We start from the raw sequence: 25,214 nt of genomic DNA, 5'->3' as shown, positions 1-25,214 counted from the left end.
CTCAGTATGCCTACAGTAGGCGTTCTGGGGGCAGACTGTTGGCAGAGCCAGGCTAGCAGTTTGGGAAGTCAATGCCTTCCCCCAGCTAGCATACCCACCACCCATATGTAGAATAATGATATTTCTTTGCCTTTTGTAAACACTTTTGTATTTGGGAGATAAAGCCTTTATGGAAGTGCAAAGTATTATACTTCATTAAATTTGGTGGTACATTTGCAATTTGAGAACAAAATATCTTTTTTGGCTGTTGTTTAGTTTGAAAAGCAAAAACACACAGAAATTTAAACACATTCTTAATAGCAGGTGTCTTTCTAATTGATGATGATTAAATTATTATTTAACTTTATGTAGAAAGTTGAAGTTGAGTGTTTCTTCGCTTTTATAATTAGTAGTAAATAGTTACATTATGATAGTGCCCAGATAGCATTGGAGCCTCATTGTACTGCATGCTTTATCCATGTGGAAAAGAGTCAATTTTTACTGGTAGCATTTGTATCATTTAAAAATTTGAGGGTTTTTTTTTAGGCTTTAAACAAAGATAGCTTGAAATTATCTACCCGCCTGAGTATGCTGGACAAGGAATTGTGTGATAAAAGTGTGCAGCTCCAGACAAGTGCCAGTGAAGAGAAAAGACAGATTTCAGAAGAAATTCAGGTTCTTCAGAAAGAAAGGGACCAGTTGCTCAGAAGAAGAAATAGTGTGGATGAGAAACTTAAAGATGGTAGAGTGTTGTCCCCTGAAGTAAGTAAATACATCCATTAGCTACTATTAGTTTCTGTTTTAATATAACACTCTAATCATGATCTAAATGTATTTTGAAATATCAGATAAACGAAAATTGATTAATTTTAACTGTCTTTGTGGAAATATTAAAATTATAATTTGGAATGTCAAAGGATTTAAAGTAAGTACAACAGTAGTAGTTTGGTTTGCTAGATAAGAAAGTTTAGGTTTGGAGATCTGTTCCAGCTGTTGTCCTGACAACCTTCTCTTGTTTTTTTTAATCTGTGGCATACTGATTTTCTTCCTTGAACCCCCTCTACTGCTTCTCTTTTCTAGATGATCATCACCATTCTGTCTTTAACTGAAATAGGACTTTCAATTCTGTGTGACTTAAATCTTTAGATATATCAATGTAACTTTCTTGTGTAGACTAGGCCTTAGAGAGCTGATTAATAGTAGCTATTGAAACAGACATTAGTGCTGTTATGGATTAGCCATCAGGAGACAAGACTTGTGCAACAAGTTCTTTCCTCTCAAGGGAATTAAAAATGCATAACTTTCATAACATAATGGTTTGACATCTATGATGGAAAGCAAGAGACACAACTGCCTACAAACCTATGTCTCTCATTGCAGGACACAGCCTAGTTAAGACTTCCACGTTCGCTAGGCAGAGTCCCTGTTTTTTTCTCCCCACCTACCCCCCAAAAAACCAAAACTAATAACAATCATTGTTCTGTCTTTTTGTGTTTCATTTTCCTGCTAAAAAAGTTACACGTTTGCAGATAGTCACTCTCTTTCAGGATTCTAATACAGTAGCTACTAAGTTCCTTTCTACTTAAAACAAGGAATTAACTGTACAAAACGGTAACTCGCATGATTTTCTAATAAGATTATGTATATAATCAGAGTTATGCATATTTATGACTACAATTATAAATGTAAATGTACTTTCAATTAAGAAGATGAAGATCTTTTAAAGTTATTTTCTTATAAGTTAATTTCTTGGAATATCCACATGTACTAATTTTCCAAATAAGCATATAATTACAAATTCTTACTGTTTTGAAAAACTTCAGTGGATCAGTTTTCCCCGGCTAGCTCTTATTTGTTAGGATATTGCTGGAGATAATTTACCCATTAATGAGGTCAATTCTCTTGACTTTTCACTCAGTTTAGGGAGAAGGAAACTTCACCTGAAATTTCCCCAAATTTCCATTGTGACAATAATGTGTATTGCTAGTACTCGAACACTTCATTTCCAGATTCCAAAAGAGTGTGAGGTAGAAATCCTGCCAGTCAGCTTAAATTAGGGTGAATTAAGTCCCACTTACAGTGTGTAAACTCTTTAGTGAGAACCTCGACTCAGTAATATATTTAACTCATAGCAAAAAAGAAGAAATAGTCAGACTTTTATTTTTAAATGTTTTTCTCAGTTTATAGTATGGTACTGCGTTTTCTGTCAGTACAATGAGAGTCTGTATAATAAAATAAATGAGCATATTAACATTGGATATACTGACTTGCATAATTTTTAATTGAAATGAGGAATGGCAACTAATTTCTGCTTTTATTTGTAGGAAGAACATGTACTTTTCCAACTGGAAGAAGGGATTGAAACTTTGGAGGCTGCCATTGACTATAAGAATGTAAATATTCAGAATCGCCAGCACTCACTTAGAGGATCATCTCAAATCCTTACACAGAGCGAGGCCAATATAATGGGAAAACTAGTTTCTCTATCTGCTATTGAGCTTAGAGCTATTCTCTTCAAATACTTCAATAAGGTGTGTTGGCTGATGAATAATATTAAGCACATTTTTGTATTATTCACTGGTATTACAGATAATAAAACAAAGCAGCTCAAATTCTTCAGACTATCCCTCTCGCCCCCCAAAAAAGAAGACTTAATTTAAAAAATTGTGTTTTAAGTGACAGTTGCTGAAGTTAGGTTCTGTCTTGCCTTTACTGAGCCAGACACTGTGCAGTCTTTCTCATCTCTGTAAATAGTATTGAACTTATATGTCAGGTTTGCCAGAATCCTTTCAGATGTTGCCAACCTACAATGTTTACTTTCAGATGTGAAGGTAAGGTTTCCCTCACTCCATCACTCTTGGCCTGATCCTTCTAGCAGAAAGAAGCTAGATATTATAGATGTTGCAATGCCTAACTTCTTTTAGGTATCCTGGCATTCACAATTCTAATTTAGGCACACAGCCTCCATATGCTAAGGATGGGCAAACTTAGGTGCCTAGAAAATGTAAGGTGTGCATACATTTTGGGAACAGCCTAACCTAGCCTATGCTGAAGAGAGAGATGTGGCCTAAATCCAGCTCCTCAAAGAGATCGTAGCTGCCTATCTCTACTTGGGGTTCATGTTTGTGAACCATGGTTGTGGGCCTGTCTGGATTATACACTTTTCTCAAGAAAAATTAGAAGCAAGAGGTAATTGATGCTCACCACCTTAGAACTTTTAGCCCAGTGGCTAGTAGGGTTGCCAGATGGCTGAAAGAAAAATACTGACCCCCCCCCCCAAAAAAAAACACCGCTTCATGGGGGGGTGGGAGGGGGAGCAACAGGGCTGGCCGGAGGAGATGGTGGGGGCCAACGGGAAGCAGGGCTGGTCGTGGGCGGGGGGGGGGTGGAACAGGGCTGGCCTCAGGTTATCGGGGAAGGGGGGACCAGCCGGAAGGGAGCGGGGCTGGCCGGGAGTAAGGGTGGGTGGGAAGCACAGCTGGGGGGTATTGGGGACCACGAGGGTGGGTGGAAGGAAGGGGGAGCGGGAAGCAGAGCTGGCGGGGGGGGGGAGGGAGTGCAGCGGTGCTGGCCGGGAGGAAGGGGGAGTGGGAAGCAGAGCTGGCAGGAGGTGGGGGGGCACAGCGGCGCTGGCTGGGAGGAAGGGGGGGCTGAGAGGAAAGGGAAGCAGGAAGTAGAGTTGGCGGGGGCCGGGAGAGGTGCAGGAGGGCTGGCCTGGGAAGATCAGGAGGGGAAGTGGGGGAGAACCAGCCGGCCGGGAAGTGGGGAGAGGGGTGAGCAAATCGGCCGGTGGAGAGCGGGACTGACCTGGGCACTTGCTGCCTGTCCCACGCAGGCTCCCGGTGATGCACAAGGGAGGAGGCTTCTCCTCCTCCTCACACTCAACCAATTGAGGGCTCCTGGCAGCAATCACGGCCCCGCCTCCCAGCTGGGACTCCCAGCTGCTCCCCTGCCCCCCACCAGGCTTCCGTCCGGTGTGCAGCTGGAAAAATTAGAAAATACCAGACATTGCACATGTCTGGTATTTTCTGATTTTTTTTACCGGACAGAGAGCGCAAATACCGACTGTCTGGTACAATACCGGAAACCTGGCAACCCTAGTGGCTAGAGCAATCACCAGAGATGTGAAAGACCCAAGTTCAGTTTACCCTTCAGTCTAATGTGGAGTAGGGTTTTGAGTTTGTCTCCTACCTCCCAGGAGAGTTCCTTAACTACTGAACTATAGGTTATTCTGGGATGGGGTGCTCTTGTTCTCCTACTGAAGTAGCTCTATAGTGCATACATATGTAAGTATTCACTAGGCCAAGGAAAGAATAAGAATGACTCTTTAAATGACTTTTTTTCCATTATTTTGTCTGGGATTGATGTCCGACTGACTTGACTCATAGTTACCCTGGTCATCCCATCTGCCATTTTGAATATGGGAGTAACATTAGCATTCTTCCAGTCTTTTAGAATAATCTGGTATTGTGAGATTTATTAAAAATTAATCTCAGTCAACTCCATTAGGGTTCTGAGTAGCAAATTAAAATCTGAGTTACTGATTTTAAAATATTTATTACTAGTAGATGTTGTTCAACATCCTTCAGTTACTAATGAAGTTGAGAATACTTAATTATACTTATATGAGATATACATCCTTCATCTTACAAATACAGAACAGAAATATTTACCAAACACTTGTGCCTTTTCTATAACATTATTAACAATTTTACTATCTCCATTTAGTAATAGGCCTATATAATTGCTACAATTTCTTTATTTTAATATGCTTAAAACCCTTTTTATTGTCTTTGGTCCTCTTAGCCATAGAGTCTTCCCTGATGTCTTTAACCTCCCATGTCAATTTTCTGCACTTTATAATTCCTAACCTTGTATAGATTGCTATGCTATTTCCTACTTTTCTGTTTATTATATACAGGCTTTTATTTCTAATTGTTTCCTTTACATTTGCCAGTGAATCAGGATGCTCTTTTAGCCAAAATTGTCCTCTTTTTTGATTGTGGAATCATGGCTTTGTGGTAACCTAAAAAAGTCTTCTTAGAAAATTCCTTAACTTTTTTTTTTCTAAATTTTTCCTCCTAATGAATGTAATTCATAATTTTCCTCAGCTTTGGAAAATCATTGCTTTTTTGAAGCTGTGTGTACATATGGAATGTAATCAGGTCGTGTTTGCTGGTCCCTAGGCAGTCACCAAATTGCTGTCCAGTAATTAATTCATTTGTATCTGTCGTGACATGCAAAACAGTTACTTCATGTTGGCAGCAATTCCTTTTATGTTAAAAATTTCTAATCTATAATATTTAGAAATTCCATGAGGATTTATTACTGCCTGCATGATACTCCAACATACATCTCCTAAATTGAAGGTTCCCATAAGAACACAATTTTTCTTTCCATACATTTGCATGCCAGTAACAGACTACAAATTCTGTGGCACTTCTCTTTTTAATTTACATTTTTAAAATTAATTAAATATGAAAATGTATACAGTTATTACATTCAGCACTTGGTTATTACATTCAATTTATTTTATGCTGGCTCTGTTTTCAATGTACAGTATACTACAGGTTATTTTATTGACAACATATAACTGCTTTGTATCACAAGTTTTCATGAAACAAGCTAGAGATTTTGGCATCTAAGTGGGTGACACCTGGGGCTCTTGCTATCTGAGGTATAGCAGTTTGGGATTATGAGATAAGTACTTTAGCTAGATATTTTTATCAAAAGTAGTAGCGGTGAAATGCCTAGCCAAGGTGATATTTAAATTGTTTAAATTTCAGAGTAAGCAATCAATTAAATGGCTAGATAGATTACACCTCAGAATGGTTGTTACAAGCATTTACAAAATAAGGAAGAGAACACAACATTCATGTACACTTGGTTCATACTGTTAAAGTTCCTCATACTGGATAGAGACATATTTTTTTTGAAAGTGCATGTCTTTCTGCAGCAATTTTCATGGTTATGGAATCCACCAGGAACAGGGAGGAACTTTCTCTATAGTAAGCTTTTTGTACCTTTTACTAGGGATGTGCAGTCTAAACCATTATTTTTTCCAGTCAATATGTGTGGCTAATAAAGGCATATTTTCCATGCACAGTCATAATGTAAACTCTGGTATGCAAGGAAAACAGTTTATTAAATTTTTACATGAGGCACAGGAAATTGAATGATGTATCAGAAATAGCATTAAGCTACTAGTTTCCAAACAGTACAATAAAATGGGTTATAAAAAAAGGTACATTCCTTCAGTATTGTCTCCTTTTTATTCAAAAAGGGCATTCACTGAGATTGTTTCCATTACGGTTCTCATTACTTGGAATTATTTGTTAGTCAAAATAAAAATATTTTTATTAGGTTGTTAGCCTACGTGAGGCAGAACGTAAATTACAGCTGCAAACTGCAGAGCTGGAAATGAGAGTCGTGGAACAGAAAAACATAGAACGTGAACTGGAATCAGCACTCGAACACCTCACACTGCAATGTGACAGGCGATTGACCCTGCAGCAGAAAGATCATGAACAAAAGATACAGTTGATATTGCATCATTTCAAAGGTATTTGCTTCTTGGGATCTCTTTTGGCAAACACTATGTATTTCAGTTGAAACTTCACAAATGTGTAGTCACAACTTACAGTTACATTATTAGTAAGCCCTGGACTACACTGCAAAGTTATGTTGGTACATCACTCAGGGGGCATGGATTTTCTACACTCCGCAGACCACAATGTAGTTATACTGCTCTAACTCCTAGTGGAGATAGCGCCATGTCAATGGGAGGGCTTGTCCACTCAATGGAGCTACCACCTCTCTGGGAGATGGAGATGCCTTTGGGAGAAGCTCTCCTGTTGGCATAAGTAATGTCTTCACAAAGTGCTACAGCAGCACAGGTGTACCTGTGCCATTTCATTACTATAAGTGTAGCTAAGTCCTAATTTTATTGCATGAGAGAATATTGGGGCACAGTCTCTATAAGTTCTGGTATGAAAGGAAAACAGTTTTTACACGAGGCACAGGAATTTGAATGACTTTTTTTAAAAAATGTGGAATTTGTTGATATAAATTTGAATTAAAAGTTCATATTTTGCATGTGTCAGTGAGCCAAAAGTAGGTGCTGATTTTTGGATACACGGACTTATTGAGCCACCTTTTTTTTTTTTTTTTTTTTCCTTATCAGACATGCTACATATCAGCAATTCTTGGTATCAGTTACATTTGTGAGTAGTCAAGTTCCAGTGTCTCCTGTTGTACTCCCAGAATCAGTGGTCACTTGTGTGGAATTACTTTGAGTATGTAAAGTGAATGGGTCATGGGTGAAACAACATGGGCTTCGAGCCCAATCTTTTAAAATGCAAAGGGTCTCCTGGATGGTGCTGATTACTTTCAGCTCCCAGGAGACATTTGGATTCTCCCATTTTCTGCTCTTGTGCAGGGGAAATCCTGTTAAGAAGAAAATTATAACTGTTAAAATGATGATTCTGAAATTTTTGGAGAAAACCACTAGTGGGCTGTAGGATATAGTCTGTGTAATTTTGTATTTTGCATTATTTTTTGCATATGTAAAAATGAAATAAACATTCTGAAGCTAAAAGTAATGTTATCTTAGAACAAGGTGGTGAAAGTACTGCAGAAACCCTTAAACTGTATGAAGCTAAAATCCAGCAATTGGAAAAAGACTTGTTCTTCTATAAGAAAACCAGCAGAGAATTAAAGAAGAAACTGAAGGAGCTGGTGGGAGAGTCATTTCATCAGCTTGTGGCACCAACTAAATGTACGTGTAATCACAGTAGAAACTATATATAACTTTTAATAGTAACATTTCAGAAATGCTTCAGAGGGGTAGCTGAGTTAGTCTGTAACAGGAAAAACTTTAAAAACAACAAATAGTCTGGTAGCACTTTAAAGACTAACAAAACATGTACATGGTATCATGAGCTTTCTTGGGTACAGCCCACTTCTACAGCACTCTAGAACACTCTGGTCATCTGGCATTGGACTATTATCTTGCTTTTCTGGATTCTAACATGATTTTAGTATTCATTGTCTCAGAGTAAAAATTAAAAGACTTTTACTATCTGAAAGCTTTCAGATGATACTGTAGTTGACCCCACTGCAGGATGTCACTGTAAATCTTAAGGTACACAGTCCCCTTTTTGGATATGTGATAGCAGGTGATGCATACCGACTCTGAGGCAAGCACTGCAGCTGCTTCCAAGTATTATGCTACGCAGATGAGGGATGCATTGGACTGATTACTTTCAGCTCCCAGGAGACATTTGAATTCTCCCATTTTCTGCTCTTGTGCAGGGGAAATCCTGTTAAGAAGAAAATTATAACTGTTAAAATGATGATTCTGAAATTTTTGGAGAAAACCACTAGTGAGCTGTAGGATATAGTCTGTGTAATTTTGTATTTTGCATTATTTTTTGCATATGTAGGGATGTGTTTATTTTTGTGAACATGTAACTGCTGAAATTAGTTTCTAACTTGGCTTTAGGGTACAGCTTAGTCAAGCGGTTACCAAAGGCAACTGTGCTGTGGGGGAGCTTCTCAGGTCCCCTAGTACTCAGGGTGCCTTTTCTAATCTGTCCTACTGTTAGAAGGTAATTAAGTATTGGCATGTTATATCTGACTGGCCCATGACCAGTTGTGTAGCATGCTTAGTTGGGGATCCTCTTCATGTTCTCTTTTTTGTAATCCTGTTTAAGTTGTTGCCTCGTGGCTTCTGGTTACAGGTTACTCCCCCTGACCTTCCCTCCAGAGAACCAGATCTCTGATTCTAGCCTCCTGCTCACTGGCCCTCTATTTCTCCCTGAGCCCGATCCATTCTGCTTCCAAAATGTCATCTTTTGCAGGCCATTCTGGATGTAACACAGTACCCTCTTTTGATTGTATGCTGTTCTGGGTCCTACTCTCCATACTCTTCCCCAAGTACCTTATAGCAGATCCTTTCCCTCCAGCTCGTTCAAGGTGCTGTAATGAGCCAGCAAACTCATTACACTATAAAACATTAACTACAAACTGAGGTACTACAGATCTGATTCTAATTGAATGTGGGAAAGACTACAATAGAGGATTTTAATTGTCAGATCAACATATTTTTCAGAACAAGTTAATTTCTCCAAAATTAGTCATGGCCATGTAATCGGAGAAAAATGCATGGTCCCTAGAACAATCTGATTTTTCTAAATACATTTTATAGGAATGATATAAAATCTTATAGTGGTTTAGTTTTATTATAATAAATATCTCACATTGCCTTTCGTTTATTCTTGGATTTGTTGTTGTTGTTTATGTAACAGAATAAAATCTATTTTCCTGCTGATTTAAATATATAGGTCAGTTTTTCAAAAAGCAGTCTAAGACATGAACATGCACATTAAAATTGAAGACACATTTCAGAAAGGTAGCCATGTTAGTCTGTTTCAGCAAAAACAGCAAGCAGTCTGGTGGCACTTTAAAGACTAACACATTTATTAGGGTATAAGCTTTCGTGGGTTACAACTCGCTTCATCAGTGCTGAAGAGGAAAGAGGAAAAAAAGGGATATAGAGATGGAGTGTGACATTAGTGCTAATTAAATTGAACCTGCAGAATTGTACAGTTGCTTGCATCACTACAGGTGTAATTTTAGGTGTTGCTTTTGAAAACTTGACCCATTATACATCAGTTCTTTAGATCAGACTCACAAGTTAAAATGGTGAAGAGGCAGGTATAAATGCCTAGACAGATGGAAGTAACAGCTAGTTACCTTCTATCATTATACATGAGATAATTATTTAGCAGATTGAGACAAATGCCACCGATGTTGCATAAAAGCTCATCTCCCTCACCAACAAAAGGTGTGATAAAATATATTATTGCACCCACCTTGTGTAGTATCCTGGAACAGTCAAAGCTACAACTATACTGCACATATAATGCTTAGTGGTTATTATTGGGTATAGCTTTCACATTTAATCTTGTTAATGCCCTCAGACTGTATGTCTAGTTAATGTTCTGAAAAACAGTTTCCTAACTGTTTGCTTTCTGGAAAACATTCTTATAGATAACGATGCTGCTAACAGAATACTGAGCCAAGATACAGGAGTTTCTTCAGAAGAATTCAAATCAGTGTCCAAACTTGAAAGTAACAAACAATCAGGAAAATTGAGAGAAACAGACAACCCAGCAAGTGGTTTAAGGTGGTGGCAGAGTTCATACAAGCTTCAGGAAGATGTTTCAGAGCTAGCACACAACAGAACTTGTTTGTCAAGTGGTACAGAAGACCAACCAGGACTAGATGAAGTATGGCCTTCAAAATCTCACCCTCAACTATTCGCTCATTCTCAGACAAGAGACATCATAACACAGCTTCAAGGTGTAACTCCAATAAAACTCTCTCGCCGAGAACTACGGCATATTCCTACATCCGAACTATCATTGAGGCGCTCCAGCCTTGGCGTCGGTGTCAATTCTGTTGCTGCAGATTCCATTGAAATGTCAGGAAAAATCTAATGACTTCAAGAGATAGATAGTTATTCTTTGACACATTTTTAACAACACCATGATACTAGAATTGTTGTATAACATTTCCTTTATTCATGCACTAGTAAACTAACAGACACAGGTAAATGAACTTTTTTCTGTAAATATTGATATTCATAGAACCACAGATTTTAGGAGTCTGTTGCACTTATGCAGTTTCAAAGAATCTGAGATACTTTTTATTGGCACAACCACAAACAGTTGCATGATTACAAAGCTTTTTAGTCCTGAGGAAAAATAAATAAATTCTCTATACTTCTTGTTTTTTCAAATTGTTCTAAAAGTTCCTGCATTTTTCAAACGTTAACTTCAGTGAAGACAGAAGACTATTGAACTATACAAAAATATTTTAAGACAAAGGTAATTTCAGTTTTATGGTTTAAAAATACATTTAGTAATTTGCAAAATATATAGTTTGAAGGTTGGCTTCTGGACCTTCACCTAGTAATTGGCAGTGACTGAATTCCCATTACTCATACTAGCAATCTTAAATAAGATATGCTTGGTATGGGAATCAGGATCTAAAACTAAGTTTGTTCTTCAGAAGGCATATATAAATATTTCCAATATTTTTCTCAGTATTTTATTATTATCATTATTATTATGCAAGTTATATTGAGTGAGCCAAACATGCTGTAAAAAACTGTTTAAAAGTATTTTTTTCTCTACATAAACTTTTTTAAAGCTCTGTGAGAAAAAAGTATTCTGCCTTATTTTTGAAACTGATGTAATTACTTATTTCACTTTCCTTTTTATATTCTTTGTCTGGGCTATTTTTTTAAATAATTGACATATCTAGTTTTGAAGTGTGATGTTTGTGTGCTACTGAAATAGTAAATTATGGGACCAAACATTCAGCATCTTAAGGTAAGCCAGTACAGTGTAATACATTGTTATTATTAATAATGGTCCATAACTTTTCATTTAGAAAGAAATATGAATCATTCTTTTAAAATCGAAATCTACTTCAGACCAAACAGCACACAGATCCATTGGTTTATAACTAGTTTGTTTCCTTCTGGATAATAAGTTGAATAATGTTTTGTAAAAGAACAGTGATCATTCACAAGAAGCTAGTTAGTTGAACTGATTTGCAGACAGAGGCCAAAGTTTTCAAATTTGAATGTGAAAGGTCAGGCACCTGCATTTGTATTTTGGCACCTACGTAAAAGTGACCTGATTTTCAAAGGTAATAAGCATCTCACAGTTAAGTACTTTTGAAAACAGGCCATTTTTATGTAGGCATCTAACTTTAAGCACCCATATTTGAAAACATTGACCTGAATTATTTGTTCAGAACTATTTGCTGCACTTAGCAACAATAAACCCTTCCAGTTTGAACTGAGATTATTTACTGATATACTTTAAGGAATCTTGGATTAAAGCCTCCAGTTCACAGTACATGACCCCTGAAAGAATGAGAACTTAATTTTCCCTTGCTTCAGGCTATTAAAGGCCTGTCCACAGAGCAAATTTTACCATGTCAAAAGATTATGTTATAACACAATAGTGCTCTGACTGCCTAATAACGCAATTTGTTGAACTTTTCTACATAGATTGCACAAAAATGTATATAACGATATTGATGAACCATTTGGCAGCCCTGTAAAGGTCTATATAATTGTTTCCTTAAAAACTGTAAGCAATTTGCATATTGCTTATAGAATTGTATGGGAATTTGGGGAAAAAGGGATGTGGAGGTTTGGGGAAAAGGTTAAATTAGTTGGTAGTTTTGATTAGAATTTTTTACTGTGTTATAAGTCTAAATAATTGAGTCTTTGCTAATGTTAAATTTTATATTAATGTATTTAATATTTGTAACTTAGTATATGTACCCTAAAGCAATACATGGAAATACAGTAAATGTATTACAAAATTAAAGTCAATTTTTTACATCAAAGTACCAGCTGTAAGGAACACAACTGTTAAAGGCACATACTGAGTCATTATCATATACCTCAAACTATCTTGTCTGTTAGCTTTCATTTAAATAGATATAGAGTGATTTTGCTTTGTATTTTACATATGGAAAAAAACTTTGTTCAGGTGGGCTCAAAAAGCAGACTAAAATATAGGAAAGAATGATTCAATCTCTAGTGTTGCTAGTAGGGATGTCAGATATCATGTAATGAATAGTTGTGTAACTGCATGAAATCTTAGTGGTTACATGACTATTCGATAGTCCCTGAGGGTGGGGGCGGCAGCCAGTGTGCTCCCAACCCCACTTCCAGGGAGCCCCCTGCCATGTGCTGCTGCCCCTGTATCAGAGGTAGCACATGGGGTGGCAGACGGGAGCTGGTCCGCAAGCGGAGCAAATTTAAAAACCAGCTCCCTGCACAGACCAGCTGCCTGCCACCCAGATCTGCTGTCTCTGATACAGAGGTAGCAGTGCAGGGTGGTAGTAGCCCCTGTCCGTGGGCGCGTCCGAGCTTCCCATGGACAAAGGTTGCTCCATAGCAGCAGCCTTTGATGTGGAGCAGCCTCTGTCCATAGGGAGCTCAGACCCCCTGCAGAGAGGGGCTGCTGTAACAGAACAGCCTCTGTCCACAGCAGACCCAGGCTTGCTGTGGACAGAGGCTACTCAGTTGAACACGGAGCAGCCTCTGTCTGTGAGGAGGTTGGGCCCACCATGGACAGAGGCTGCTTCACATTGTCATCCCATCCCCCTCTCGCTCCATGCTGCTGCCTCTGATAGAGGGTCTGGTGCTGGGGGATCCAGCTTTTAAGCCAGCTTCACCAGCACTGGCTCCCGCCTCTTACAGATCCTTGAAAGTCAGCTCCCCATGCACATTGGCTCCAGCGTTCCCTCCACACTGCTGCCTCTCTATCAGAGGCAGCAGTGCGGGAAATGGGGGGGGAGGCAGGTGGATCCAGTGCTCATGGGGAGCCAGCTTTTAAGTTATCTCCTCATGGACACCCGCTCCTGCTCCATACCCCTCCTCCCCCGCTGCCTCTGATATAGTAATAGTAGTCACCTACATGATGACATTTTATCTTTAGTCACAAGATGGTCTGTGAATTTCTGTAGGAATAGATGGGAGAATTATTTAGTTACCCAAGTACTAGCAAATTTACCCATGTTGCTGTGATCATTAAGGAGGAGCTTAGGGCAGGAGGGTGTGGGGGGTGCAATAGTCAGGGCAGGGACTTGGGGATATGAGGGTGTGCAGGAGTCAGGGTTGGGGGGATGAGAAGAGGCTCAGGGCAGGGAGTGGGAGTTGTATAAACAGACAGCATTTTAACCAAGCAGTATACAACTTATTTTGAAATGTTTTAAATCACATAATACGAAGATTGGTAAAAGCCTGCAATATATAGGAATGTAGGTTTTCAGTAAATATTGGTAGCAAAAAATTATACTAAAGATGAAATAGTAGTAAATTTCTTTCCAAGAGCTAAATTTGACAATGAATCATTACTGAGAGATGATGTAGTGCAAAAGGCCAGGCAAGATATTTGCCCCTGAACAGAGGGAGAGAATGTGGCATTGGAAATAGTCTTGATGTCTCAGATATTTGAGGAAACAGCTTGACAAAATGCTTAAGATGTAAGCATTCCTTGGTTTCGGTAACCGGGTTTGGTTCTTTAAAGGATTTGAAACCACAGACAGAGGAATACTTCTTTTTAGGGTCATACAAAAATTTTTCTTTTTCTTTTTACTTTATTATTAATTTTTCATTTAAATCATTTTATTATCTTTGATTCTTTTAAGACAGTGTAATATACAAATAAAAAGTAGAAAAACAGTAGAGTTAAAAAATAAGAAATAATAACTCCTCCTACAGATATATCCTCCAGATTTACCTTTAAACAATTTGTGGAGTTATCAAATATATAATACTCACGTTAAGAAAAATAGAAGGATTGTTTAGATTCAATTGAGATATTCTTTTCTTTATGTTTCTCCTTTTTTTGATTTTTTGTTGCAACTTACGACTGGTGTTGTTCCCCTTTTGGAGCTTCTGTGCGGCAGCAAGATTCAGTGCCGGGGAGGGAGCCCTGGTTGATCAGACCTAGCTTTTTGGATTCGCAACCCGTCCGTTCTTGGTCTGTTCCGTCCTACCTTATTATACCCTTTTTCGGTATCTCAGTATTCCTTCACTCACCTGACAATTGCTGACATTAGATTTTTGTTGTCTCATTCTGCCCTTTCAAAACTTTTGTCTGCTCTATTTGGGGTAATCAGCCACTTTGTTGCATATTGCTGTCTGTGTTAGTTACTTCCCTAAAAACGGGGTTACTGTTGGTCATCCAATCAAATTTTGTTTTTATTTTACATCTCCTGTATCTCACAATGCTGCCTTTCCTTTACACTTACAATTAAACTGGTGCTCATTTGACATATTCTGGGTAGGCCTCAACACCTCCCTTTCATACTTGGCTTACATTACTAGACCTACATGATTTGTAAAGTAAGGCTAGGTTGTTAGGCATTATGAAATCAAAACTGAGTACTTGCTTTTATTTTCTCTCCATTTTCCAGTTCACATAAATTGTGGTTGTGATATTTTTGATTTTATGTTACATAACAGCCTCAATTGTAGTTAAGGGAATGTTTGATGTGGCAGTCTTGCACAGAAGGAAGGAATATTTTTGTGTTTTGAAAGCACTCCAGATGGTAGCAGATCATTTCCTAGTTCTTCCAGAAATTTTTATTTTGTAAATCTTGTATGTAACTGTGTGCCTCAATTTTTCATTTGTAAAATGATATGCTCTCTTACCCTGTCTCTTTAGAAAGTAAACTTTTGGGCTAGAAATTGTCCTTACTATGTATTTGAGGAACACTTACCATAGAGTTGCTAACTTTATAATCACTCAAAACTGAACATCCTTGTGATCATCCCTGATTGCACCACTCCCTCTTCTTCTGTTGCTTGTTCTTCCCCACCTTTTCATGGGGGTAGGACAGAAGGCTGGGGTGCAGAAAGGGATATGTGCTTTGAGTTGGAGGTGCAAGCCCAGGAATGAGGGGTTCAGAGTGCAAGAGAGTGCTCCAGACTGGGACAAGGGGTTAGGTGTAGGGGGAAAGTGAGGGCTCTGGCTGAGGATGAGGGATTTGTAGTGCAGAAAGGGTCTCTCACATGGGGCCAACAGGATCTAAGGGTGGGAGGGGGTAGGGGCTGTGGCTGGAGGCTCTGTAGTAGAATGAGGAGTGTAGGAGGGGCCTGTGAGGCTTGGTGTTCAAGAGGTGACTACAGCCTGGGGAAGAGAGATGGGGTGTAGGATCCTGGTGATAATCCACAGTTTACAGGAAGCAGCATCAAGATCCCAGCAATCCATAGATAAATGGGTGGCCAGAGAAACTCCATGCACTGCCTTCATGTCCACAGGTGCTGTATTCCGCAGTTCCCATTGGTCATGGTTCTTGGCCAATGGGAAATGTGGAACAGGCCATTTGGATGAAGTAGTGTGCAGAGCCCCTAGTTCCCGGCTGCTCCACATGCCTAGGTTCCACAGGGACCTGGTAGATGCTTCCAGGAGCAGCTTAGAGCCAGGCCAGCAGCCAGCCTGCTTTAGCCCCAGCTGCCCTGCTCCACCACCATGGTCCCTTTTTTCACTTGCTTTGGAGGCATAGCCAAGTTAAGTTTGTAACTGGAAAAATTTGAAAAACAACCAATAGTCTAGCAGCACCTTAAAGACTAACAAAACACATGGATGGTATCCTGAGCTTTCATGGGTATAACCCACTTCTTCAGATGAATGGTGTATTAAAAGTCCAGATCAAAAAATAAATAGGGGATGGGGGAGGGAAAGGAAGAGAAAAAATAGTGAATTAGTGTTCAAGTTTCTTGTAATTTGAACACTCTAATTCATTACTTCCTCCCCCGCTCTCCTTTTTACCTAGCATTCACGGTCAGTGGGTGATCCCCCGGCTGGCTGCAGAAAGCCAGGAGGCAGTGTCGCCATAGCCTGCCCCCTAGCTCTAGAGAGGAGAGCAAGGAGGTATGGATCCAGCCTCCCTGGGACATGTCTGCAGGTTGGATACCACCTACTCCCCTGCAGCTGAGCTACCAGCCTCAGTACTTGAAAGGCAGGCAGTGGCAGTACAACCCTGCCTGCCTCTGCCACTGCAACAGTAGTCTGGGGGATTGCAGTGGAGCACAGGCAGGGTCAGGTGAAGTAGTTTGGGAAGGAAGTGCCTCCCCTGCCTATGATATCCATGAAGGTTGCCTAGCAACTAGAGTACTAGAACAACAGGATGAAGTCTTAGAGGGGTAGACCAGGTAAATCTAACTACAAGAGAGTCATCTTGTTGCACCTTAGAGATTAACAGATGTATTATGTGATGAGCTTTTTGTGGGTAAAATCCTCTTCGTCAGATAAGGTGGAGTGGAAATAACAGAATCCCGGGTCTAGATCAGTGTTTTTCAACCTTTTTTTTTTTAAATAAAGTATCCCTTTAAAAAAATATTTATAAGTACCTACAGTTTTCAGATACACTTTTTTTATACCATTGCAACATATTTATTGAAACAACTTAATTGTAGCAGGGTGGACAATGACATTTTTGGGTGTAAGAAGTACAAAATAATAAAACGCTGTAAAGCTTAACAAAAATTCACTTTTCTCCAAATTTCAGTTGTTAGTGTATCCCCCAGACTTCTCTCTTGTACCTCATGGGTACCTAGAAACACTGGTCTAGAGAACAGTTACCTGCACAGTGGTCCTACACTTGAAAGGAAAATTCTTTTGCTGTTATCTGTACCCAGGAGTGTGTAATCTCAGCAGGCAGTTTCCCACCCAGTCCCCTGCCACCATTGCCCTTTTTGCAAAGTTGTGGGAAAGGGGTGGAGGTGGGGGTGGGGTAGCCGCCCGTACTTCACGTAATTCCCCCCCCCCCCCCGAGAAGTGGACCTCAGAGACAGGCGGCGCGAGCTTCATCCTCTTCGCTACCACCTGTTCTCCAAGCCGCCTACGGCAGAATTTTAAGCATTTTGAGCCAGCCCAGTATCCGTATCCCCTCTCCATGGTTGCCGTTCACGAGCGCTTGGAACGTGTGCGTCACACGTCGTTTTTATTGCGCACGCGCGGGCGCGGCGGAGTCAGCCAATCAACGAACCAGGTAAATAAACAAACCCGCGAGCGAAAAACGCCCCCCCTCCCTTCGCTATCGCGGCACGAGCTTCTCCGCAACAGTCCGGCCCGGTGTCGCAGGAGCCGTTATTACCACCTGTTAGCAGACAACAGTGACACTGACAGCTGCTCCGCGGCCGGGCACAGAGCCGTCCTGGAGAAGGAGTGAGTGCTGCGGCCCCAGAGTGTGTCCGTCCGCTCGCCTGCTCTGCAGGCCCCCCAAGCTGCCCCGTCGCGACCCTTCACTCCCTCCCCCCGCCGTAGAAGATGAGTATCCCGCAGCCCCTTCCCCCGACCGACAGCCTCCCGCCAGGAGGAGGGGCGGGCTGGATGGGACGTTGCCCCTGCCTCAGTGGGGCCTGCTGGATGGGGAGTTACTGGCGAAGGAGCCGTTGTTGGCGCTCACCGCTGCCCTTGCGCCAGGCTCATGGGAGTGTCGGGATCTGCTGCTGCCGCCGCTCAGGCGGGGGCTGCGGCCGCCAAGCGCTGACGGCCGCTGCAGCCAGGCGAGCCTGTTCCCTCTCCCCCCCCCCCCCGTCCCGTCCCGTCCCGGAGCCGCGGGCAGCTAAACCCTTGCGGCGCTAGCGCGGGCGGCTCGGGAGAGGAGCTCCCCCTCCCGCGGGTCCCGTCGGGGAGCGCCCTGGAGTTCAGCCTCCGCTGGCCCGTTCCCCTCTCTTGAAAACGGCGGCTCTTCCCAGCGTTTCGGCTGCCGCGTGACCCCCTGCTTGGCCCAGCTCTGCCTGCAACGCGGCGCCCCAGCATAAGTCCGACGAGCCCCTGGTCTGCACGTTCCCTGTGTAACTGAAACCTCGCCTGTCTGCGGCCTTTTCCTAACGCTTGAGCCGCCAAGTCCCCTTCGTCACTGCCCACGGAAAAACACTCACTTCTTTCTTTAAACAATTCTAGCTGCGCTTGTTTTTAAAGAAAAGAATGAGACACATTTCTAATTTTGCGCTTGAGATTTTGCTTGGTCATAGTCCTCAGTGAGCATTCATGCCTCTGCTTGGCTGGCAAAAAGAGTTTGGATTTACCCCAGATATAAATATTAGAGTTGTTTGGCATGTGTGTGGTAAAGGAGTAGTGCATGGATGCATGCTAGGTTGAGTGTGACCTTTCAAAATAGATCTAAACAGCTTTAAAATTTAACAAACTGGTTTTCTTCATTTTTGGTTGATTTTTTTTCAGTCCCAATGACATATCCTAAAACAAATCCTGTGTTAAGGAACACTTTTCTGGTCGTTTGAAATCTATGAATATTTAAGATATTAATGATATAAGATATCAGAGTCCTGAACTAAGAGAACATAACCAACTCCAACTTGTACTACTAATCATCCCTTGGCCAAATACCACTTTCTAACCACTTACATGGTATCTGCTGGCATTTTTTCCATTTTAAACCTAAAACCTTTAGATCTGTTTAAACTATTTAATACTGAGGCTCCAATCCTGCAGCAAGCTCTACAGAGGTGGATCTCTAAAACCAGACTCTTTTGGATTTAGTTCAGCTCTGTGTGGATGCACAGGTACACCTGCATAGAGCTCATTGCAGAATTTAAGCTTAAGAATTTATAGGTTTAGTCTGTTTAAGCTACTCTAGAGATTGAGTGGTTTAAACTACTTAATGCAGATTTAAAGACTGATAAAACTTCAGGGGAGAAAAGGGAGGTGGTTTAAAAGGAGAAGAGTGCTGGTCAAACGGCAGGCAGTGCTTTTCTTGAGCTACACAGTTGTATGAATGCACAGATAAGGGAATGTGCATGAGATCTGCTGTAATAAGATATATTGAACTTTGGCAGTTTGATGCTTCCTATTTACTAATGAGGATGATCAATGCCTCTTAGTCTTTGACAGGTGAGTGTTAGAGAATTCAGGACTTTTATTTTGAAACAAAACCAAAAAATGCCTTAGGTATATACACATTGGAAACAAAATGTAAAAAACTTGTGTTCCTGGACAGTTACTGTTGCACAAAGTACCTAAGACAAGAGAAGTGAAAGGGTTGTAACCATCTTTTTACACATGCTTTTGAGCCTATCACACATGACCATAGCTACTCGTGTATTTCCATTTGTAAAAACTAGGGCTATCAATTGATGTGCGTTAACGCCTGCACTTAACACCAGGCAGGATTAACACATTAATTTTTTAACGTGTTAATCTCAGCGTTAATGCTGCACTGCCCCTTTGAAATACTACCCGGCCACCTCAAAGAGGCAGCTCGTTAGGAGCCTGAGATCAGCTGGAGTTCCCAACTGACCCCGGGGCTCTGTGCAGTGCTGCCCCTTTGAAGTGCTGAAGTGGCATTTCAAAGGGGCAGTGCAACATGGAGCCTGGTGTCAGCTGGGCACTCCAGTTGATCTCAGGCTCCTAATGAGCTGCCTCTTTGAGGTGCTTGGGTGGCGTTTCCAAGGGAGCAGGGCAACATGTAGCCCAGGATCAGCTGGAGTGCCCAGCTGATCCCCAGCTCTTTGTTGAGCTGCCCCTTGGAAACACTGCCCTGGCATTTCAAAGGGGCAGCGTTGCACAGAGCCCGAGGTCAGCTGAGCACTCCAGCTGATCCTGGGCTCCCGTGGTGCTGCCCCTTGGAAACGCCAGGGCAGCTTTTCCAATGGGGCAGCGCTGAAGGCAGTTGGGGTCAGCTGGGGACTCCACCTGATCCCGGGCTCCTGCGATGCTGCCCCTTCGAAATACCGCCACAACGTTTCAAAGGAGCAGTGTGTGCGATTAATCGCAATTAAATGTTTTAATTGTTTGACAGCCCTAGAAAAAACTGCTATGCTATATGTCAGTAATAGTATGTCATTATGGTAAAGAATATTTTGATAGCTTGGAAATGTGAGTTTGCATTACTTAACACTGCACACTTAAAAATAAACCTGCTTTTCAAAAGTGATAGTATTTTTGAGTGTCTTAATTTTTGACTACCCAGATATGACAACTTGAAGGAGCTTGATGGTCAGAAGCTGCTGTGCGTTGTATGAAAATGAGGCCCTTTTATGGAGTCTTAAGAAGAGCATCCAAAAATCACTTGTTACTTTAAGAAAATCTTGACCAAAATGGCTAACTTCAGTTTGGCTGGATCAAAAATAAGCTGTTTTTAAATGGCAGTTTCTATTCTTGCATTATTACATTTGCTGTAAAAAAAACAACAAAAACAAAAAACAAAAAAAACCCAAACAAACCTTTAAAATATTATGAAGGAGGAAATAAGACTGATCACTAGGAATAAATATCTAACATTTACAATATACTTCAGGAAATAAAACAATTCTAATTATGATGGTTACAAATTTGCTGTCTGCCTACTTAGTATCAGCCCACTTATACAAAAATGTAAAAGGATACTGCCATGGGTATTTTTCATACATTTTTAAGTGTGTCCTTTTCATAGATGCTCAGATGTTTGAAATTTAAATCTGTGGCCTTAACATTTCTGCCACAAGATGGTTTGTTATGGTGCTGTTCAGGAGTTTTCAGATATGTCTACTTTTAACGGAAAGTGTGTTTATATATAAATAAATTTAATGACTTTGTAAATGAATAAGAAGGGAAGAGGGCTATATTTTGGATCTACTATTATTGTTTCCCTGAAACACATTATAAATGTGGTGCTCTCTTATAAGCTACTGTGTTTGTTGATCTTTAGACATAAAAATACTCTTAATACTGAGTCATATCCATGGTAATTTGAACTATCCAACATAGATATGCAGCATTTTTCCATTCAGAAACCCTTCTAATGTAACCATATGAAGGGCATAAATGCATTCCCATCTGGAGATGGGAACAATAAAAAATTAATATGAGGGAGAAAAGATTTCTGTTAGGAATGGTTTATCTAAAAAAAATAGACACTGATTACTATACTTACTTTTGAAGTAAATAAATACTTCAGTCAGTGCTATTGGAGGTTGTTGAGATGAGTTCCAAACTAACAAGTCATCCAGATACAGGCTTTAGGGATGTGAAAGGTTAACTGGTAAGCATCACCCTTAACAGGTGATACTTAACAGTTAACTGGCACCTGTCATGGGAAAGGGGCTGCGCCTGCCCTGCGGGAGGCTCACTGCACACTGGATACTCTGGTCATCTGAAGCAGCTTCTGTCTGCTGCAGGCCTAGGCGCCGTGCATGCAGGGGCTGTTCCAACTGCTTTTGCGGCAGGAGGACTGCTTCAGCCTGGTCTTGGCAGGCACACCTCCACATAATGTTTAACTGGTTAATCAATTAGGTGGGATTTTACACCCCCATTATAGTTAGGCTGCCACCTTAAGTGAGTTGCCACCAGTATCTGACATTTTGAGAACTTAAATCCAGGACAGTTATTTGAAACTTGAGCTTTCTAATTCAGGAATTTAACTGAGATCCAAACTAGCCTCTGATTTTTTTGGAGAATCAAAATTTTTCTAATAGGAACCCCTTTTCTCCTTATATTATTTTTCTCAGCCCCAGAAGAGAATGCATTTAAACTGTTCATATGGTCTCATGAGAATGATCACTGAAGAGGGGTTAGGTGACAGCATAGTGTGGAAAAGAACTGCATTATTTGTTGGATTTGACACAAGGAAAAACATTCCTTACAGAGCACAGATACCTAAATACATGCAGAACTATACTGTATGAGAATTCTGATCAGCACATGGTTTCTTACATTGCTCCCTGACCCTTGAGACTTTCAGCCATTTAGGATACTCCTTTTGGTTGACTGAGAATAAAACCTTTGTAAAACTATTTAGCTGAGCTTTATGTTCTACATGTGGAAGACACTTTTCTTGTTAATAGAACATAAAAAGATGTTCACTTAACTCAAGTAATGGAATCATAGGCACTTTATTCAGATGGGAATAATCTCTGCCCTTTCCAGCCTCTTCCATAGTGATCATCTCAGATGTCTTCAAAATTTTAGCAGAAAGGAATTGAATTTGGAGTGAAGCCCCTGGGGAGGAGGGGGTGTAGAATACCATTCAAGGGTGTGACACAGATGGGGCCTGGACCTGTTCCCCACAGAGTGTGGAGGGCATGCTGCTCAGCTCTACTCCTGACCCGGGTCCCAGCTGCCAGTCCCATTGGTTTACCCAGGGGTGGGCAATAGTTTTTTTATGGGGGCCCACTCCAAGAATTTGGAAAGTGGACAAGGGCTGCACTCTTCCATGATATTAATGGCGGCGGAGCGGGGTTTGAGATGGAGGTTAGGTGCAGAAGGGAGCTTGGGAAAGGAGTTTGGGTGAAAGCATTTGTGACCTGCGGCACTGGAGTAGAGTGCAGGGGGTTGAATTGTGACCTAGGGCAGTGAATTGGGGTACAGGAGGGGGTGCAGGGATTTGGGTTGTGAGCTAGGGCAGGAGAGGACTGTGATCTGGGGCATAGGGTTGGGGTTGCCAGATATGGGATGGGATATGGGTGCTGGATGGGGGTAGAGGATTTGGGTATGTATAGTCGGGGGGCAGAGGGTTGGAGAAGGGTGGGATTGTGGTGCCAGGGGCAGGGTGTGGCCAGGAGACTTACCAGCCAGCAGCCTTTTCCTGAATCAGCCTCCCTTCCAGTCAGTGTTCTCTCTCAGCTGTGCAGCTGCACATCTTCACATGTGATTAATTGGCCCTGCCCAGTCATTCAGTTCTGAGCCCTGAGCCTCTGACTGGACCAGGCTGATGAATCACCTGTGAAGCTGTGCTGCTGCATCTTAGAGTAAACCCTGATGTCTGCCCTGCCCCCGCACAAACTGGAGCCCCTTGTGCTTGGTGGCTGCCTGTTATTGAAATAGGCAGCTCCCGTTGATGGGTTTCTGGCCAGAAACCAGCCAATGGGATTGTGCTGGGGGCCGGAACAGCTCCTAAAACTTTCCACACTCCCCTCTGGACTCAGTTTTTAAAGAAAAACTGCCTCACAGCTGTGTTTGGAGTGCAGGTGGGGTGAAGGGAGTGGGGAACCTGGCTGAGGATCCCTCCAACATCCACGGGCTGGATCTGGTGGCTTGGCAGGCTGTATCTGGCCTGCAGGCGGTATTTTGCCCATGCTTGGGTTAACCATTTAAAAGTGTACACTAGTAGTGAATAGCAGATGTTCTTTTGGAATGGAGAGCAGATGTTTTCTCTTAATTCACTCAATTCCCTATAACAGCGAGCATCCTACACCATTTTTCTAGAATTCTTTCATAGCCTGGGACAATCTGAAAAATCACTTGTTCTTTCATATTTGGAGTAGTGAAGTTGGTTTTGCTGTGAAGAAAAATAATTAATTGCCAACTCTTGATTCATAGTTTCAGTATCTTCAGTCAAAAAACACTTTATCATTCAGTTTTCTGTAATGGTATACCTTAAATCCCTTCCTGCCTACCTACTATGAGTAACTACCATGTGTTTTAGTCCTACTTTAGGAAAAGTTTTTATGGAAGATCTGATCATCTTTCCATTGATTTTAAAACACACACATATTCCTTTTTTGAACTTGTGAGAGTCAGCTCTTTTCAGTTCCTGTGCAAAGTTCACACTACTTGTATCCATTTTCTGGAGAAAGGTCAGTGAGCTTCAAGTTCTTGTAGCTGATCCTTCCTTTTATAATCTTCCATAAGTAAACAGTGATCTTTTTGTCCTCATCCTAAATTCCTTTCCCAGCATGCCGATGGATGATCACCCTAATCAAGCAATCTATTATTTTTTCCAAGACCTCACTTGCATAATAAGATAATTCATTTTTACATCTTAATTTTACAAGAGAATTAAGTTTTACAGCTTAAATGTTATGAGGGTACTACCTTTTTGCCAAAATAGATTAGTAGTATATAAAAAAAATCTAGTTTTTTCAGTGCTTATGAAGAGAATCCAAGGATAAATGCCTTCATTTCCCAAAACCTATCCAAACAGACCAGTCTCAATAGAAAGGAGAATTACAATTTAGCAGAAGAGTACTTCTGAAACTTGTATTCTTTTCTATTAGGAGAGCAGTCCAGTGTGGACCTCCCCCCTTATTTCTAAGAAACAATATTTTTCCATACTTCAAGAAGGTTTTATCTTGGCTAATAACATATTGCTATATATATAGAGATAGATAGATATATGCTTTTTATACAGTACAGTATCACTACTCTACAACTGAATAACCTTGAATATAAAAGAATTCTTAATGACCCATCTTTGTCTCAGTAAATAGAATTAGCCTGTCTGCTAGTGCACAGTTTGTGCAGTGTTAGGTCTGATTCCTGATTATTTCAACCGCAGATCAGTCTCTGTTCAAGCAGCTTCTATATTTACTTTTTGAAGCAAATAGTCGAAGAAAAACCTCAACTTCACTCAGATACGCAAAGTGAACAAGTATTTTGATGGCTGTTGGGGACAATTCAAGGAATTGGTTTCAAATTAAGAGCTTTGAAGCACTCCCTCCTCTTCCCCTCCCCTTGCTGCCTCTTTCTGATAGAGGCAGCAAGGGGAGGAAGTGGTTAGGCAATTAGGGTGTTGACTATCCAATAAGCATTTGCTTATCGGATAGTTGACTAGTCGTTCACATCCCTAGCTGGGGGCAGAAGGAAGTTTGGAGGCTGGGTGAGGGTGGTAGGGGACCTACATGGAAGAAAGAGGTTAGAATCGGTGTAGTCACCATTGGGAACCTAGGGAATTCTGGAATAGGAGTCTAG

General features: G+C 41.0%; 2 protein-coding genes and 1 long non-coding RNA gene across 6 annotated transcripts in view; 2 read left to right on the top strand and 1 right to left on the bottom strand.

Moving 5' to 3' along the window:
• Positions 1-10,487, top strand: part of KIF27 (kinesin family member 27) — a 60,447-nt gene extending 49,960 nt beyond the window's left edge. The window contains exons 15-19 of one of the 2 annotated variants that reach the window (XM_089779244.1): positions 526-741; positions 2,304-2,510; positions 6,343-6,541; positions 7,592-7,756; positions 10,033-10,487. In XM_089779244.1, the coding sequence (XP_089635370.1) occupies positions 526-741; positions 2,304-2,510; positions 6,343-6,541; positions 7,592-7,756; positions 10,033-10,481 (1,236 nt within the window). In that variant the 3' untranslated portion in view covers positions 10,482-10,487. Of the gene's footprint in view, positions 1-525; positions 742-2,303; positions 2,511-6,342; positions 6,542-7,162; positions 7,290-7,591; positions 7,757-10,032 lie in introns of those variants that run through there. The other variant, XM_089779245.1, reaches the window with a different exon arrangement.
• Positions 6,348-17,324, bottom strand: LOC112543533 (uncharacterized). Of its 3 annotated transcripts, none has more exons than XR_012904715.2 (4): positions 14,357-17,324; positions 9,855-10,484; positions 8,168-8,300; positions 6,348-6,486 (listed from the first exon to the last, which is right to left on the bottom strand). It is a non-coding gene; the product is annotated as an uncharacterized LOC112543533 (long non-coding RNA). The 3 variants fall into 3 exon arrangements; XR_012904717.2 differs by having other exon boundaries at positions 10,293-10,484; XR_012904716.2 differs by lacking the exon at positions 6,348-6,486 and adding an exon at positions 7,294-7,425.
• A 264-nt stretch (positions 17,325-17,588) lies between these two features.
• GKAP1 (G kinase anchoring protein 1) overlaps positions 17,589-25,214 on the top strand; it is a 42,001-nt gene continuing 34,375 nt past the window's right edge. The window contains exon 1 of the mRNA XM_006135863.5: positions 17,589-17,750. The gene's annotated coding sequence lies outside the window, so the exon portion shown is untranslated. The remainder of the gene's footprint in view (positions 17,751-25,214) is intronic.

This window comes from Pelodiscus sinensis, chromosome 6, assembly GCF_052426305.1.
Source record: "Pelodiscus sinensis isolate ZL-2025 chromosome 6, ASM5242630v1, whole genome shotgun sequence".
Classification (NCBI taxonomy): Eukaryota; Metazoa; Chordata; order Testudines; family Trionychidae; genus Pelodiscus; species Pelodiscus sinensis.
This window is presented reverse-complemented; position numbering and strand designations above follow the sequence as displayed.